This window comes from Sabethes cyaneus, chromosome 2 (genome assembly GCF_943734655.1).
Source record: "Sabethes cyaneus chromosome 2, idSabCyanKW18_F2, whole genome shotgun sequence".
NCBI lineage: Eukaryota > Metazoa > Arthropoda > Insecta > Diptera > Culicidae > Sabethes > Sabethes cyaneus.
The window spans coordinates 92,799,054-92,818,946 of record NC_071354.1 but is presented as its reverse complement, the minus strand read 5'-3'; the positions used below and the strand labels follow the sequence as shown (position 1 = coordinate 92,818,946).

The 19,893-nt window shown below is 41.5% G+C and overlaps 1 protein-coding gene across 3 annotated transcripts in view; it reads right to left on the bottom strand.

Annotated features, from left to right (window-relative positions):
• The window catches only part of LOC128735973 (uncharacterized), a 33,808-nt gene extending 20,303 nt beyond the window's left edge, over positions 1 to 13,505 (bottom strand). For all 3 annotated transcript variants that reach the window (XM_053830458.1, XM_053830457.1, XM_053830456.1), the window contains exons 1-2: positions 12,666 to 13,505; positions 12,198 to 12,586 (exon numbers count right to left, since the gene is read on the bottom strand). In XM_053830458.1, coding sequence (XP_053686433.1) covers positions 12,198 to 12,520 — 323 coding nt within the window. In that variant the 5' untranslated portion in view covers positions 12,521 to 12,586; positions 12,666 to 13,505. The remainder of the gene's footprint in view (positions 1 to 12,197; positions 12,587 to 12,665) is intronic.
• Positions 13,506 to 19,893: the final 6,388 nt, after the last annotated feature.

Here is a 19,893-nt window from a genome sequence, read left to right as displayed (position 1 = left end):
AATAGAAACGTCGGTAATACGAAACCACAAAAGAAGAATCTATGAGTAGTTCCGCCAGCGTTCGTCAAATTCTAGCCGGCAGCTTCTAAGAAGCGAATGATGTCACATGCTTCCTCCTGCTCGTTTCGATGAGATGATGGAGGATGAAAAATTTAAAATGTAAAAAGGGACAACCTAATCGGATTTATTCTAAGTTGGTTCCATTTCCGCACTACTCCAGTTGCGGTTTTTGGACGGTGCTGAGCAAATAAACATTTCGGCACCTTTATCGAGCCCCTTTTGTCTAGTTTGCATTTATCCTTCGAACGGTGACTGCACAACTTGGGCTCGGCATGCGGGAGGGTCATAAGCTTGCTAATATTCGATTGCTGCTCGACCACCCCTACGTTTCTCGGTGGTTGACAGAGGGGGAATAACCGAGTTGCTTTGAAAGGAACAATAAAAAGTCGACAGATTCCTGACGTTGAACTTTCACCCGACCAACAAGTGGATGGCAGACCATCAGAACGACATTCACGATCCGTTATGCCAACATACATATCAAGCATCAGTAGGAGATTGAACTGAGTTAAAATCAATTTCTCTGCACCTCTCGTTACCGCACAAGCGACGCAATTCACGACCATTGATTTATTTTCGTGAAACGTCCACCCAGTCGAGAACTACAAACGAATCCAATCTGCCTACGTTAGCGAAACTGGTCCGAAAATCGCGTTACTTTCTTTGGGGCTCGCTCCGTTTCTTGTGAGATTGCACTCAGTTGGCGATGGTCACGTTTGCCAGCGTGGAACCCGGCCCAATCCCACGACTGTACCGTCCCAGGTCCTGCGTGCTATAAAACAAAATTGTAACCACACGAGATCAATCAATTAAACGAGCTGTGGAAAATCGATGTCCACGTTCCACAGGCGCATAGCTTTGGAAGCCAATAAATATGTTCAACATTGGATTGCGGCGTGGTGACAAATCTTCATTTGCTGAGCCACTTCAGTCACCACACCATGGACGGTGATGGTTCGAATTTGAATATCCGAAAGTTTAGTCATGTCGCGGCTTTTGTAAGGGCAATAAATTACGCTAGTTTATAGATCCTTCTTGGAGCCCTTTTTAACAGTCGTTGAAGCCCGTTGAACGATGATAATTAAAGTGATGCAACCGCTAGGTTTGCCCACTATTTGGATTTATGTGCTGGACTTCTTCAGCATACTGTTTACCTGTCATTAAACCTAAACCCTATCCCATCTTTCAAATTGTACAGCGCAGCGCCCCTTTCCATCAATTTATCATATTCTGAAGAAGGTATTTTATCAACCGCTGCACAGCCGACCTCAGCGGCTTAATCTATTAGTCGTTCACAGAAACAGGTCAATGCTGTCATAACAAACCACTTTTCAGAAGCCAGCGAAAGAATGCAGTTGAAATAACTGCACTCCGCGCTTTACGGACTACATCAATCTGAACACATCAGTTTGATCGACCATGCTCGGAAAGAGCGTAGGTGTTTTCAAAGCAAATTTCCAACTAAAAATCATTTTGAATTGTTAAAAAATCTATTTTTTATTCAGATCTGTGCCGTCTGTCAATAAACAACAGATTTTTCAAAAATCTAGCTTCATCTCGTTCAGATTTTCATAAAAAATCATCTCTCATTCTAGCATTTGCAGCACTGAAAAGATAATCGAAAAGCTTACGTAACATAAATAATCGATTTAATGGACCTACAGAATAGATTGGCTGCTGCAATCTCATAAACTTCAAGCAATCTCATAAATGAGCGATAAAAACGATGAGATCAGACTAATTTTATAGATCTTTCTGCATTCTTCCCGGCATTCATTTTATCAATCGACTCGCGTCCACTATGATGGGCTGCGGTTGCTGTAATCTAGATTCTCATTATGATCACTGCGGTTTAATTTTCTAGTCTACTTTTGTGGTTGAAAAATCGTTCTTTTTTACACACATCACATTACTGCTTATAACTGGGTCATCCAGTGAGTGCCAATTCCGCAAACCTTAGATTCCAAGAGTTACTGTAAAGCAAACATTGCACTGGTGTTATGAAAATTGATTTCTGAGCAGAGAACTTGCCTATGTTGTTGTTTTTTTTCACAGCATGGGAGCGCGTGGAACCAGATTAAACAAAGCACCACCCGAAGGAAGAAAGTAGAAGCATCATTTACATAATGAGTACCAATAGGCGGCCTAACACCAAAGGGGGCCCCAGCAACCGACATTTTTGGGAAACTCACGTGTAACATCTAGATCTACTTTTGATCTTTTTTTCTAGCCAGCTGCTCCCAGTTACAGTCATGCCCAACGAAGTGCTGTGAAACTTGAAAAAATGATCACATTATTTGATTTTAAAAACGATATTTTTAAAACCGCACGTGGGGCAGCTTTGTAAAACTTCAAACAAAATACTCTACGCAATAACACTAAGCGAAAGAGCATCCTGTCTTTGTTAAAAACGTGAAACTTTGCTGGAGTTTGTACAACGATTAAGAATACTGTAATAATATACATATCTCCGCCATCCGTTGATTGAGGTGCCGGTTGGCGGCCGACTGTAATAGGGAAGCAACTTCATTCTGGACCCTATGCTCTGCACACACTTTCTTCAAATCAATGATTTAATTAATTGACTCCGGCAGCAGTATAGGCAGCTCAAGCAGTCAAGCTGATACATCGCATCGGCAGCGATAATCCGTTGGTCCGTCAGAAGATCCTACACGCAATTGTTTTGGCTTGCCTCTTGCGCTCATTTGTTACCGCGCGCTACAGTCAGTCTTGTTGTTGAAAAGTTCCGATTAACTTGATGAAATAATAAACAAGATTCCCTAACGATGCTCTTATATAGGCCTCCCTTTTATCCATATAGACATCGCAAGTTTATGCAGTGCAGTTTCGAGAAAATGAGCCAAGTGTTTGTTTATTTTTCTTAGGAATGCATTTACGTGCATAAAAAGAAGTTTCCTTCGTGCGGAATGATCACTTGTTTTTCATTCAAACACGCTGTAAAATGCTGATCGTTTAATCTAAGAAAATAATCCGAATAAGCTAATCAAAGCTAATATTTCAAATGCAGTTTGTACAGATGATTCCGTACAAACTGTATCCTAGGTCAGTATTTCCCACAGCGGAGCATGTCAGCGCACATCCCCTTGCAGTTTTCCTTGATTTTCCCTACCGTAATAAAATCAAATGTTGAACAGCTCAATTCTCGCGGTGCTCTCTTTTCGATCGAAACCCTACACGCACAATCCCCTTGCCAAATTCTGGCCAAAGCATAAAAGTGCTCAATGTCAGTTTAATTATTTCGAATTAAATTAAGTGTAAATATGTCTAATCTATTCCAGAGAGCGACCAAATGAAAGCACTTTACGGCGAATGCTGCACTTCACCATATCACATATCAAATTTCAAACAAAAGATTCGTTTCTGAAAAGCGAAGGGGAAAGTCTCACCCTCATGTTTGAGGGCAGCATAAATACAAAGTTGTCCACTGTACGTATGAAAATTGCCATCATAGAAAATTTGCCTGACGGGTGCACTGTACACACTTTACGGCTAGTAGACGCGGCATGCCGGTTTTGCAAGCTGGCAAGCATCTTTCAACAAATTATCATTTTCCTAATGTTCTCATTCCGATTCCGGCGTTTGTCGGTCGGTGGAAGGCAGCAGCAATCGGGAAATACAACCAGAAAAGAACAACATTGTTTGCCTTTTATGACAATTGGAACAAATGTGCGAACGCGGACCAAAGACAATCGGACGCGTGCTGACGCGAAACCAGTGCAAATTCTCTAAGTGACTAGGCATCTTTTTTTTTGTATTTTATAGGTAGTAACGCTGATCGTAAACAACAAAACATCTAGTTTTGACGCAATTCCAAGTTCAAGTACCAGATCCACTTGTATCTGTCACCCGGCAGCTCGTCGTGACTCGAGCTATTGCTATTTAGGGTGTGCTGTGTTGATAAAGATGATGAGAAAATATAATGCAGGAATTTACCTTGTAGCCTACCTTCGAGTCAACTCAGCATTCCATGTCACACTTATGAAGCATGAGGTACGCAAATATCACCAGGAACCTGCCCACCGAACGAGACACCCACCCGGTCGCGAGTTGTGGAGCGGAAACGAAAACAGAGCGGAGATCACAGGCCTCGATGAAAAGAGTTTGCTCTTCCACTTGAAGCTGCTGTCAACAAAAGCAAAGCTGGTGACATTCTCGGCCGGCTACCCCTGTTATGGTGGCTGGTGGTACAAATATTTTCGGTAGACACGTTACTATACCTATACAGTACCAAACGACTTGGAAATACAAATCGGAGAAGGGGAAGTGTTTTCCACTTTTAAAGAGTGGTTAATTGTTTGCATATGCCTGTCCGCTACCGACAAATGGTCCTCGGGGAAGTTTTATGGGACTTCATGAGTTCGGAAGAGGAATTTGCTTTGATTTGCTTGCTTGCGTTTGCTTGTCGGATACATGATGCTGTAACTGCTCTTTCGTTAGTGGATTTTTAGCCAATAAAAATGGTGTTTATTTCCCTACGATAGCATTGGAGGTTAATCATCTAGAGTCAAGTAGGTGAGCAACTTAGCGCGAAGTGAAGTGTGGACACTTTCGCAAAATATAATGCGTAGTTGACGGGGACAGGGATACAGTGATTTGATGCTGGAAGATGTTTTCTTTCATTACTTTTTAGAACAAATTTGTTCTCTTCAATGGGTTGTGTAATGTAAATTGCGAATCATGAAAATAACAAATTTAACAGCTCTTCCATACAATCTGACAGATCATCTGTCAAATTTTCGAAATGCAACCGCAAGCGTATCAATTCTACGCGGGCTTTAAGGCTAGGTACCTTGTTTAATTTCTTGGCACTTTCAGACTTCAAGAGACTAGCTATGCATTCCAACTATTACAACCGACATCTTTTTAACTCCTCGATTAGCTCAGGTATATTTAGTTCTGCTAGTAAATCCACTTACATGTTTCCAGTACATAAGAAGGGGAACAAAAGAAAAATGGACAACTACCTATAGAGGGACCTCTGCCTTATGTGCCTTATCGAAACTCTTCGAGCTCATTGTGATCGTGACAAATTCCTTGTTCGTCCAGCAATACATCGCCGACGAGCAACACGGATTCATGCCCAAGCGCTCATCGTCTACCAATCTACTAGAGTTTGGTTCGCTCCAAACTCTAGTATTACGCATCCGTATGGAGCCCGTAATACCAAAACGGGGTCAGTCAAACAGAGTCAGTGCAACGGAGGTTCATTCGCTTTGCCCTCCATAGATTACCATGGAATGATCCGCTTCGGTTACCAAGCTACGAACAGTGCTGCAGATTAATCAACTTGGACACCCAGCAAACACGTCGGGACGTAACTAGAGCCGTCTTCGTGTCAGATGTTCTGACATCCCGGATTGACTGCCTGTGGATTTTAGAAAGACTCGACATCTTAACTCGGCCTCGCTGAACACGAAACAATTCCTTCTTGCATATACCGCACCGGCGAACTAATTACAGCACCTTCGATACTATAACCCTATAACCGGGTTACAACGCAATTTCAACCATTTCGTGTCCTACTTCGATTTTGACGTCAGCCGCAACGTGCTGAAACACCGATTTAGAACTCTTTAGCTATTAATTTTTAAGTAGCCACTAGAATAGAAATATCTATTGACTTTTATTTAATATACAATAAACAACTACAATGTCGAAGTAACCTGCAAACGCGAGCTGACGGGATTCACGAACAGAAAGGCATTACTATGGCAGCCGGCTTTGCAGGAGCTAGATGAAGTTTGTTTTATTTTGTGCACCTCTATGATCTTGACCTGATGACATTATCTTGCCCGCCAAACGCCGAATCGATATGCAGAGTATGCTGGATGACCCTGGCATCAGGTCTGACAGTCAACATATCAAAGACCTAATGAATGACAGCAAACACTGCCAATCCCTTCAATTACGCAGCAGCGGGACAACAAATTAAGCTGATGGAAACCCATCAATATCTCGGTAGTCAAGCTACACGAGATACTGACCCTTAGACTTATATAGCCATACGGAACTGTAAGTCCTGGGGTGACATTGCAATTCTCGTTTCGAGTGATTTTGGTTCGAGACGCCCATTTGTTTAACGTGTTCGAAACGAACCAAAATCACTTGAAACGAGATGCGCAATGTCGCCCCTGGAGTACCTTGCATCTCAAACAAACCAGATCACTTTATATATCAAAATCCAACCAAGTCCAATGCAACTCTAATATCAAATTCGTATATGCCTGTAAAACATCGTGCGTCTCGACGGAGACTACGAAAAAATGCAGGTATTCATTAATCGCTGTCTCAGTATCATACTAATTAGTAGTCTCATTCTTCCAACGAGAAATTCTATCATCGATATCATAACCGGCCGACAGCACCAGAAATGCGGAATCGTAAGAGGAATTGGCAGACACAGAAAGTAGACCTAGAGGGTCATGGCGACGCAACTTAGCCAATGATGTTTACAACTGTTGACGAGAATCTTTTCTGGTGACTAGTGAAACGGAAGCAAGAAAAAAGGAAGAAACACAACTTGCGCAATCTTCGGTAGTGGAGGTGGAGATTTCTGATTTCATCTCTCTGTTCTGCGGAACCAGCGGATATGAATCACTAAGTGAGTAAATAACTTATGACTAGGCTTGTTGTTTTTTACGATTTTATATAGAACGATGATAAGGCCCCTAGCCTGTACACCAGCACTAACGATAAAGGCCAGCGGCGCACGAATTTAGTATCACCCTGAGCACCCCGTGGTGATCATGCTTTCTTCTCGGTCTAACGTTTGGCAATTTAACAACTCATGAGCTGCCGAGAACTACACGTCCCTACTGGATGAAGCTCTACTATGAAGCTATGAAGAGAGGTTGAAAAAACTATCTGATCATTGCCACGAGGGTGAAATTGCCGAGGGTATCGACGAATGCGGGATGAGCTGACTACAATCCTGAAGACGAAGAAGCGCTTGAAGGACCGGAGCCATCGGAAAGGACCGATTTCCATCAGAACCCTGCAAATATCATAAGCAACCATTAGGAATGACCATTCATAGGATAATTTCTCGGCTTTATGAGGAGGAGAAACTACCGGAAAACTAAATGGAAGCAGTAGTTTGTCCTATTTAGAGCGATATTACGCTGATCATTATCGGCTACAAAGCGCTCTCCCAAATCTTGTTACACCGTCTATCCTCAAAAACTAGAGAGTTTGTAGCACAGCATCAGATGGACTTTATGGGGCACGCGCTGCCACTGATCAGCCAATTTGTAACTCCTAGGTTACTCCGGTTTCCCCTATCTATGAATGCTTTATGAAACGGTCGAAAATAGTCCGTGGGTGCGGCTCTTCTGGAGCTCTTTCTGGGATAATTCCAGCAAAGACATTTCAACAACACCACTATGGCAAATCAAGGATGCCTTCAAGCAGGAAGATGACGCAAGACGTTCCCTGCAGTTTATAGTTAACAACTCTGTTGGAGGTCATCTACGTCAGACTAAAAGCGGAGGCTGGGACGTATTACGGATTATTTTTGGCGTAGTTCGAAGAGAAAGGGGAAAGTGGTACAGGCGCCTGAACGACGAACTGAAAAGAAACCCATAGTACACCTAGTATAAGTCTGAAAGTCACGGTGGACAGCCACGACGCAAGAATTCTGGGCGACTGTACGGCGAAATATGTTTTCTTTATGAACTCTACTGACACCATGAATAGAGGGACACAGCGAGCTAGATGGCTCGACCTAATCGAAGCTGACTTGCGAGTGTCGAGACGCTCGAAGAATTGCCAATGACTAGTCCGGAACTGAGTGGAGTGAAAATAAGTTCTTGATACGGCACGACTCACTCCGGCTCTAGGCTGCTGCTGCTGTTGATGATGATGATGATAATGATGATGAATATATCTGTGATTGGAAAGCATATTCCAGTAGCAGTAGCAGGTCATACTTTATAAGCTCTGTAATAAACACTTTTCCAATTTTGTAGATAGGGTAGCTAAAGTTTCGAGTACTTCTAATATAATTGTCGTAATCAATAACTTGAAAAAAATACAAAACACCCTAGATTTGCATTGTTTACATTCAATTTTCAATGTCAAAGATACGTTATCATCGTGCGTATAATGCATTTACACACGGAACGCTTATCTATTCATCATCGATAACAAGTTGCTATGCCATATCAAAACGTACTAATAAGGTGCTCAATCCATTAATTGTCATCTGATCAACACACTCCAGTTTCGCGAAATAAAAAACGCTTACCAATACCTTGAGCAACAAACAGGTGATACCATTCGCTGGATCACCCAAGTGAACAGACATTCCTACGTTTATCATGCAGGTACTTTCCCCTTGAAAACGGTTGATGTCAACGTATCATACGATACGCAGTGCGCCTGTGTAGAGTGCAGTGTCAAGCCACGTTGTCGTTATCGGCGCAAAAAAAAATGCATCATACGATATTTACCGGTAACTTCGTCAGCAACATGTGGCCAAGCCAGATCACTTCTCGACAGTTTTCATTATTGTGTGATCGTGTGTGAAATTCAATACAGGCAAAACGCTGAATAGTAGCTAGATGGCGTGACACCAAGTTATGTCATCTTCGCGCAATATCTGCTGAGCCATTCGAGTGGCGCGGCGCGCAAAGTTGTCGCTAATTTTAGCCCACCGCCGCAGCACCGTAAGTCTATATTTAAACTGGCTTTTCATTGAAATCGTGATTCCCTTTTGTGCCGGTTGAGCAAAAAAAAGGGAAAACATTTGTCTTGTGTAATATTAGGTCCGTTGTTCCCTGTATAATCATCGCAAACAACTCTGATGACAGCTACCGAAGCAGAGATAGTGCCGGAGCACCACCGAGAAGGAGATACTTTATTATTTTGTTGCTGTGAAATCAACGCTTTTCACGGCGCGTCTATTCTAAACATCATTGTTTGTTTTACGGTGACGCCTAGTCCTCGTTACCGTCATTCATGTGACCGGCTGGAATACGTAGTGATAGGCATGTACGTGTGTATTCCAATCCGATATACCGTTTTCATTGATAAGTATGGCACTCACGCACTCTAGATTGCGAGAAACGCCATCGGCATTGCAGATAACTCAGGTAGTTTTTCCGACGATTTTTTTTACCAACCATAAAAATGAAATATTATTTCAAATCCACATGCCGAATATCAAATGTGAACACGATTTATACAAAATACAACATATTCATTGTGATTGTTAAACTGTAAACTGTTAGATTCATGCGAAATATATTCCTCTCTTCGTATCCCTTGTACTATAGTACATACTCTAAAATTCCTAAAATTCCAAAGTTCCTAATCAGTACATTTTTGTGCTTCTATAAACTTGACGCAGAACATGTTAGTGAACAAACTACGAGATAATGTTTCTCTTACTATTAGGTGACAAACTCTTTTTTTCGTGGTTGAATGACAAGAGATTGCTACACTTACAAGTAACAAGACACGCAAAGGTATTCGACATTGTGTTAAGTTTCTGTTGCCCAACTTGTACTCATGTATCAGAGTAATTTATACCAATGATCACGTTTCAACACGAGGAAGGTGAAGGCAGCTGATTTTGTAGGCCACTGATTTCGTATATCCAGTAGAAATTTGCCAGCCATTCCGAAATAGCACCCGCCTATTAGCTACTAAACTTGGCGCGGTCGTGTTTGTCCAAGCATCGTCATCAACTTTGACTTTGGTGCGCCTTGCTTTGGTTTTTGATTGAGTGGATGAATGACATTAACAATGTGGGTGTGTAAAGTCTATGATTCACCAAGAATGTTTAAGTCTACTTAACCACCGATCAAGAGAGTTAAAAAACAATCACCAAAACCCTGCTTTCCAAAACACATTCTTTGTCTAACTGCCGTATTCCCAAATGTAAATACCCAACTACCATAGCCATAGAACTACTTTTTACTTTAAACTTTGAAGTTTGATATATTGTGATATTAGTTCGAGTGTTTGCCGTATTCCGCACTTTATTGTCATTCTATCAAAAGATGAGATGCCTACCGTTTCTATCGTCAAACTATGCTGAAACTCCGTTGGCTTTGTAACTAATGGTATTCATCTGCAACTTCTTAATATTGTTTGTAGGTAATATGGTAATATGGTTTAAATTTTTACTGAGCTTTGTTTGAATTGTCAGGTTTATTTTACATTTTGAATTTCGCGTAACTTTGAGTTAAATTTGGGGTAACTTTAAGCAAAATTTGTAGGTGGAGTACCTATCTTCAAATTTGAACTTGAAATTGAAAGTTTGATTTGATATTGGAATTTGGAATTATATTGAACTTGAAATTGGACTTCAAATCGAACTTAATATAATACATGCAGTCGGACTTAAAATTAAACCTGAAATGTCACTTGAAACTGAGCTTGAGATTGGATTTGGAATTAGACTTGTAATTGGACAGGACATTTTACTTGAAAATTAACTTTAAATCGGAGCTGAAATTGAATTTAACGTTTTACTTAAAATTGAATTGGCCTTGAAATCGAACATGAAATTAGTCTTGGAATCATACTTAGAATGGAACTTAAATTGGGGCAGAATTCGAACTTATTTTGACTTGCTTTACTACAAATAAAAAGAAAAATTTTACTTAAAATTGAACTCAGCATTGAACGTGAAATTAGACTTAAATGGAGACAGGAAAGCTGATTTAAAATTAAAGTTGAAACAGAACTTTCAATGCGATCTGAAATGGGACTCAAAAGGGCACGGAATTGGACATGAAATTGGTTTTGAAATTAGACTAGTTGGAATTGGACGGGACATTTTACTTAAATTATATTTCAAAATAGACTTAACTTAAATTGCATTTAAAGTTGGATCTGAATTTAAGTTAATTTGCACTTGCTTTACTCCAAACTAAACTTGAAATCTTTCTTAAAATTCAACTTGGAATAGAGTTTACAATTAGACTTCAAATTGAACTTAGCATTGGGCATGAAATTGGACTTGAAATTGGACTTGGATCTAAAGTAGAAGTGGATTTGGAAAAATATCGAGCGAACGAACAATTTTGCGAGAAAAATGTTTAAAGCAAAACTGAACGTAGATCAATTTTTCCTCGAATGGAAATATAGACGTAAATGAAGCTGAATTGATCAATATAATAACATTTAGATAATACATCCGAATCGCGAGGAAAGTGAATTAAAATTGGGGTAACGTTACAACAAAAAGATTGTAGGGATTAATTTAACTCTCTATCACTTCTATATGTAAGTTGCTATAACCAATTCCGGGAAGATAGATTATTGGGCATTCAAAGCACTCTTTAGTTCAGAAGAAATAAGCAAACAAACGGGAAAATGTCTACCCATAGAAATTCTTTACATGTAATCCATTTTATCATAAGCTTATGATACCTAATGTAAATTTTTAATAAAAAGTTAGACATGATGCGTCCAGAACCGTCTTCAATTGTCGATTTGAGAGCAAAAAAGCGAAGTTGATAACAATCATATCACCTTTGATGCTAACTTTTTACCATCCATTTACCGCCCATTTAGGTATGTACCTTTAACATAATAATTTGCAAATAAGGATAGCCACAGGCTTTCAAATTTTAGGTCATCGTTCGTGCGGCACAACAATTAGCACATTATTCAAAAGTTTAGAAAATTATTTTAAATTCCCTTTCCCTTCCACAAGTGCACAGGTGGTGGCAATGCCTATCGGCTCCGACCCAACTTGGTATGTTCGTTTCTTTGCAGAAACTTTTGTGCGGCTAGAGCAATTTTCGGTTTGCAAACGATTAAATGGGCAAGCAAACATGTCAGCAAACGAAAATGTCCTTGCCCTGGACTGGAAGCACTTATCTCAATTTTCTCTCTCTCTCTCTCTGTCTCTGTTAGGCCTCTGTCATGATTAGCCCTGAATGGGTCACATTTGCATCTGAAGCACTTATCATCGACCGGTACAGATTTAGAAAATACTTCTTCCTGTCGAACATCAATTCACCAATAAGTTTCTCCCGTCCCTTACTTGCCACCACTTATAACGTTCAACGTGAGAAGCCTGTTTTTCGAAAATTCAATGTCGCCGTTGACATCCTGGGAATGCCAACTACAAGGTGGATCAATAAATTCGTTCGACTTACCTACTATCACCGATGCTGGTCTCCTTGCCGGCTATCCCGTTCCAACTGATTCGCCGCTCCGCCTCACCGTCGCTCAAGTAGTCAATCAGGATGAAATTATCCTGCGGCTGTTGCTGCTGTTGTTCCGATGATGGATGACGTCGGTGGTTGTGGCGCGTAGGCGAACTGTTGAACTCTTCCAGATCTAGGTAACTATTTGCGGATGCTGCAGATGACGTGGTTGCCAAATTTATCAGCGCTGTCACGATCGTTAATAGGCAAATATTTCTGATTTCGATCCTCATGTTTACTAAATTTTTAACTTTCACTTTCAGAACAAACATTGATCAGCAATCTGTGTTCGCCTGGCGATGGACTGAGATGCACTGTTTCTTCACGCTTGGTACGATCTGAAAACGCACAGATAAAAAAAATACCGTTACTAAATTTTTTAAACTTTTGAACGCTTTTCTGTACAAAGATAGTTACATTCACTAGAAGCGTTTTTCCGCAAGTTTTCCGTTTTTCTAAAATTGCCCTCGTAGGATGATCTTGATTTCAAAACCAGCCAACACTACCACTTCCGATGGTTCGAGAAACAACACGCACTCGCCGTAGGTTTTCGCTACTTGATCGACGTGCGGCCAAAATATGTTTAACTCTTGCCGAGCCGATGTACAACGGTTTTATATAGACTTTGAGCGGCAAGCGAACACGGCGAAAGGAAATTCGCGAATATCACCGATCGAGGCATCAGTCGTTATAATATACGCTCTGCCTGGCCAATGTTATCGGGGTATCGTACGACTGCACTCAAAGTCTCAATTTTAGGTTACTGACGCGATCCCTCTCACTCTCCGTGAGTAGCACGAGGAGTTCGCAACGTGTCCGGATGATGATATACTCTGCTTGTTGTTGGTAGCCTGGCGTGTATTGGTAACCACGCTTACCTGTAGTGAAAAATCACGCGATATTCGAACATTATCATATCGGTTTCATGAGGTAATTATACACATAGCAGAACTGTAGCTAGTAGAATTTGTTGTGTGTAATTACGTGGCATTTTTTCGCAAGAATTTCCACTTTATCAGCGCTCGTATCGCGACAACCGGTTCATTTATCTAAAGCCTTTCAAGTGGCGCTACGGTACTTTATGGCACTCGTGCCTGATAACCGCAGTAGATACTTGACTGCGGGTTGAGCAAGAACCGTCCGCATAGCTGTGTCATCGAATCTCCATTTTTCCCATTTAGCACCTTTGAAATTCCCCGTTTAACTAAGCGTCATGTTTAACCTGTCCAACCGTAAAACGCAGCCTAACCGCTAATTATCACATGCTTATGAGTGTACCACTTGCAGGATGTGTGATGTTTGTGTAGACCTACTGGTTTGCTTTTTAACCAAAGGGTCTGTTTTGCTGTCGGTTATACACACCTGTGATTGTGACTTTAATGTATATATCGAATACATACTCTTTGCACAGTTCACCAACGATCATACGATGAATGATGCAAAATAATGACGTCGTTGATGATCGTCAGCTCGCTACGGCGTCGGTGTTTGCACCATTCATTCATACAACTTTGCGTACCGTGAAGCACCGCCGATGCTCCTCAATCGAGTGTACTCGGCTGAGCTACTTGTTGCGCAAACTTGCCTGTTTGTGGTATGTGCTAGCTGTACCACCACAGCAAGGTTCTCAAATTTCACATAGCCAGCGGAAAAGTTTGCCTGAAGGCTACCCTGCCCAGGCCGACGATCCAGTCAGACATTTTCCTCAGAAAAAACACCCACCATCATCGTCATCATCTGACGCATGGCAATCTTAAATCGGCATGCCTTTATAAAAACAAAACAATATTATTCATCAATATGTCGGTCTGTATCCACCTACAAGCATATGAGACATTTATTTACAATCAACGAACAGCCATGAATCACCACCTGCGTCAAGATGACTATAATCTGTTCACCATAACTGGGCGAGCTTTCTGTATCGCGCGACTGCACTGCGACCTTGTGTTGTAGGCAGCCGTAGCGGTATTTGCAAAAAAGCAGCATGTGTATTTCAGCACGTGAAGTAGAAAAAAACTAACACTATTATTAGCAGTCCGTCGGCAGACTCTGACGATTGAATGATTTGTTCTTGTAAAGCTGTGGTGCGCCAGAGCCGGGGGTGTGTCTGACTGCGCAAGCCGCCTATTGGTCGATTGCCTGCATCACCGCATCGTGGTTGAGCTTAGCTTTCCCGCTGTATGGGAAATCGCTGCAACTTGTTTCAAGCCTCCCAGCGGGTGAGCTATTTGCAGTTTATTAAAACGATGCCACTAAATATTTATTGCTCTATTAAGCATGCATGTACGCATGCAAGGATTGGCGAACCGATGCTTCTAATTAGGTTCAATTGGTTATTTGTCATGTGGGCGCATATAAAATTAAAATGATGACACATCAATAATAAATAAATTCTTAATCTAGCCCAGCAACGTATCATATATGTTGTATTTTTAAAACAGCAAGTTATTTCAGGTATTTAAAGTATGTATTATTATTATTGTTTTTTTATAAATAAAGTGCCTACATCTTCGAGTAATGTTTACTAAATTGAGTGGAAATAAATTGGTTTAGGATTTCATCATAAAAGTCATCTCACGCTTTAAAATTGCATCATAAGAGTCAAGTCATTCGCTGCTAACGATAGAGGATAGTAGATAACATTACCATCAATGGCGAGCGTTATCGTTAACCCAATCACTGAGAAAAATGACATTGCTCTTTTAGCCTCAGTAGGGTGACACACAGTACGGTTTACAATCGATTATTGATAGCAATTGTTTTCCGGTCGGCTGATATCAAAATATGACGATTTTTGACTATCCACCATGATCATCGGATTTGATATTTCCAGGCTTTTATGTTTGTGAAACTTACATCAGCAAATCGAAAACTTTAACTCAAATCCAAAACACCTCAGAAGTACCGATGACGGCAAGGATGAATTCTACGCGCAGTTAGAGAGTGAATACGACCGCTACCCAAAACATAATATCAGGTATCAGCGTCTTTGGCTCGTGCAGCACGTTCCTCACAGTCATGCGGAAGATTTGTGCCTTGTCCATCTTGCCCGTGTCATCATTAACCTGATGAGGACGGCAAGGAAAACAGGAGGAGTAGGAAGGGGCGGATGAGGAAATTGGACAAATACAAACACATCCATACCGAGAGATTTTTATACCCCCGAGGGGATACTGCAATCCTTGGTAGTTAACTTATCAATAGTGCATAGTACAACAATACCGGCCGGACTCGATTATCCGGGGATTCGATTAACCGGGGATTCGATTATCTGGGGATTCGATTATCCGGGTTTTTAGACTCGATTATCCGGGTGAAAAAAAATTTTTTTTTTCGAATTTATTTAAAATTTTAATGTTATAGTTTTCATGCTACAAGATGATTCTTACTTGACACCTCCCTAAAGCTACAAAATTCCTTTCTTATATCCCTTTTACCGGCGAACAAAACAAAAATAAATCCTGTGATAATGAAATTTCAATTCAATTTTTCACTCACTCAATTTTTTTACTTAAGAATCATCATCATCATCATCATCATGATCATCAACATCATTATCATCGTAATCATTAATAGATAAATATTGCAAAACAGGTTTCTTAATACTTTAGGGGAGATTGATCAATAATAAAAAAAATCATTTATAACACCTAAATATTGAAAATCATCTTTCTTCTTCTTCTGTTGGGTACTCTCACCACTGCGTCCATTATTTTGAACTATTGTGGTATGCCCCATTGTTTCTTTTGCTGTACGCTTCAGGCTTACCTATCACTTATTGAAGAAGTGGTAGGCTGGTAGCTGGAGCGAGACAGGTGCCAATCAGGGATGACTTGGTTTATAAACCTTATAGTCCTGATCGGCGACGCAAACCAGATCTCCCTAGGCTCTAGTAGGGCCTTTTTGAGATACTGCAGTCTGCGTCCTATTAGTGCTCCACAATTGCAGAGTAAGTGTTCCGAGGTTTCGCTCTCGGTATTGCACAGGCGACAAATATCATCTTGCACGAAACCGAGATTCCGAAGATGATATTTACTCGGGCAATGTCCCGTCACCAGACCGGTAAACGTGCTGAGGTTTCTCTTATTGAGACTCAGCAGCTTCTGAGTAACCTTAATACTAGGCATTATAAATTTCTTTGATTGTTTGAGCGACTGTACAGCCATCCAATTGGCCATAATCATTCGGCTCTCCCATTGTTTCAACCCACTCTTCATCACACAGTCCGAGATACCGCAGAATGGATCCGGACCTGTGAATGGAGAGTTAGAACCACATTTGGCTAGTTCGTCTGCGACTTCATTTCCATCTATTCCGCATCATTGAAAATCATAACACACAAAAAATAATTTTGTACCAAAAAAAATCATCAGTGGAAGAAATCGTAAGAAAGGAATTTTCTGACTTTTGGGAAGATAGATCAATAATAAATAAAACATTTATAATACCTAAAAGTCAAAAAACTTGACATACCAAAAAAAATTTGGTTCCAAAAATAATGATTCGAATATCCGGGTGATTCGATTACCCGGGCTGAAAATAAAAATGAACACCCGGATAATCGAGTCCGGGTTGTAGTACAACAATAGTGGGGGGTATACTCATGATAAATAAGAGCCTATAGCTCAATACCGCTTTCGGTAAGAATAAACATCAAAATGTCTCGTAATCTTAGTTTCCTAAAATCCGATTCATTTAAGACGTAGGATCCAAGGATCCTATGACGCCATTGTGCTACTGCAGGACAGTTGCAAATTACGTGATATGGTGTACCGTAGTCGGATTCACATAAATTACAATGAAACGATTCAGCTCGCTTAATCGTAGCTATATGATAATTTAGTCTGCAGTGACCAGTCAGTGATCTGACAAGAATACTGCAATTTACCTTTGAGTGTTGCAAAATAGATTTCGCAATCTTCTCACAAGGCTTAACAATGAAACTTTTCGTTTGACAACAAGTTTCAAGATTTTCCCAATAACGTTCATGTTCAGATGAAAATCAAGATCGAATTTTTTGTTTTATCCAACATGCCGCAATTGGTAAAGCAGGTTCCGGTCCGAAAACCGACTTTTCTGCTCCAGATCTTGCTAGTTCATCAGCCCATTCATTTCCGGTTATACCAGAATGGCCAGGAACCCAAACCAGATGAACGGCATTTAGAATGCTTAGTTCTTCTAATTGGGTGTGGCAAGCGATGACTGTTTTAGATTTAGAATTAGCCGCACAAAGGGCTTTTATAGCGGCTTGACTATCAGCAGAGAAGTAGATAATCTTGCCTATCAGTTCTTTCTGAAGTGCAAACTGAGCTCCGCACATAATTGCAAAGATTTCGGCTTGAAAAACGGTGCTGTAACTACCCAACGAATAGAATTCCTCCAATTCCAGCTCAAGGCAGTAAACACCAGCACTCGCGCGACCTTTGTACAAGGAATCATCGGTATAACAGACCACATAGTCGGAAATTTTCCTTTCCATGTAGCCTGATATCCATTCCTCTCTAGGAGGAAAGTCACTTGAGAAAGTGCTATACGGGAAAGTACGCATGAGCGCTACAACGCAAGGAGCAAGGGCAAACTTGTCCTCAGCAACAATTTGCGACCACAATCGAGTATGACCAGCGGAACCGTCCACAGACTGCCAAAGGCCAATCGCTCATAGTTGATAAGCACATATTGGTGCCTCTTGCTTCAGGTGGAAGTGTAGAGGTTTAATATTGAAAATAGCTTCTAGGGCGGCAGTAGGAGTTGTAGTAAATGCACCAGACATTGCCATTAAACGCTTCCTTTAAAGATGGTTTAGCTTTGTCTGGACAGTCACAACTTCTCCTCTTTGCCACCATACAAGACAACCATACGCCACATTTTTGACTATCCACCATGATCATCGGATTTGATATTTCCAGGCTTTTATGTTTGTGAAACTTACATCAGAAATCGAAAACTTTAACTTAAATCTAAAACACCTCAGAAGTACCGATGACGGCAAGGATGAATTCTACGCGCAGTTAGAGAGTGAATACGACCGCTACCCAAAACATGATATCAAGATCGTCATCGGGGATTTCAATGCTCAGGTCGGCCAGGAGGAGAAACACAAACTGGTGATTGGAGGGTTCAGCGCACACCAGCTGACCAATGAAATGGGCCTAAGACTTATCGACTTTGTCACCTCCAAGAACATGTCCGTACGTAGTACCGTCTTCTAGCACAGACTCCTACACAAGTATACCTGGAGGTCACCAAACCAGACAGAATCACAGATCGATCACGTTTTGATCGACTGTCGGTACTTCTCAGATATTATCGACGTCAGACCCCATCGAAGCGCAAACATTGACTCGGACCACTACATAGTGATGGTTAAGATGTACCCTAAACTCTCCGTTGTGAACAACATTCGGTACCGACGACAGCCTCGGTTAGATCTCGCGCAGCTGAAGCAGCCAGACGTCGCCGCAAACTACGCGCACTCACTCGAAGCTGCGCTGCCGGAAGAGGACGAGTTGGACGAACTCGCTCTTGAGGACTGTTGGAACATCATCAAAACATTAATATTTTAGGCCGCGATTCTCAGCGCGGGTTTTCGGAGAAAGGTTCGGTTCCTATGAAATTGACCAAACTCGTGTTTTTAGACAGACGAACAACGTCACACGCAGTACCTTGCAAGTCATAAGGGCCTGCATAGTGTTGTCGTCCTGAAAGTAAAAACAAGTTAGATTAAAACCTCTCGGTCTATGGTTTCTACAGTAGACGGAGGAAGAGGCACAATTTGTGTCTAAAAATAACCCAACCAGATACGTCGCTACATTAATAAGGGGGGTTGTGCCGTCTCCTTTTGTCCAGCGCCTCTATGGTTCAAAAGTACACGGGTACCAGCGAACCATACGCGCTGGCGGGTGTTGTGGGTTCAAATCCGGTTATAATCTCTGATTATAGCTTGGTTCGACCCATGCACCTTCCAGCGTTGGGCAAAAGGTAGGAGTCACGACGACAACTTGTTAAGCGTAGCTACCTATCCCCCCCCTTCCTTTCCACTCTTTCTCCTGCATTCCCAAAAAAAATCATTACTTTCCCCTACCGTCCCTCCATCAATTGTAGAACCATCGCTTCAAAAAAATATCAATATTAATGCCTGGCTGCATTTCAAGGTCAAAGACTAAAACACGAGTTTGGTCAAGCATTAAAACAACCAGCAGCAGTGTAGCGGAGAGCTCCATCGGGCATGTGACACGGAATCAGCGGAACGATTGATTTGAAAATAAATGTAGGAGGGTGATGATGGATGGGGAGAACGCTGCGCTGGCGACCAAGATGCGCGGTGCCACACGTCAGAACGAGGGAGGACACAAACAGAAGAAAATGCAACGAAACCAAATCTTCAGGGAGAATACGCGTTACCTGGAAGAGCAGGAATATGCAGTTGGAGTGGCTGCATCGTTCTCGAGAAACGCGACAGTCCTACCAGAAACTGAACGGATCCCGCAATCCCTTGTGCCGCGAGCTGAAATGTATCGAGATAAGAATGGTATTCTGACGGACGCACGTCAGGTGACCAATAGGTGGAAGCAGCACTTCGATGAATACCTTAATGGCGCCCAGGCGGAGAACCACGGCGGCGAGGAAAGCGATTTAGACGGTT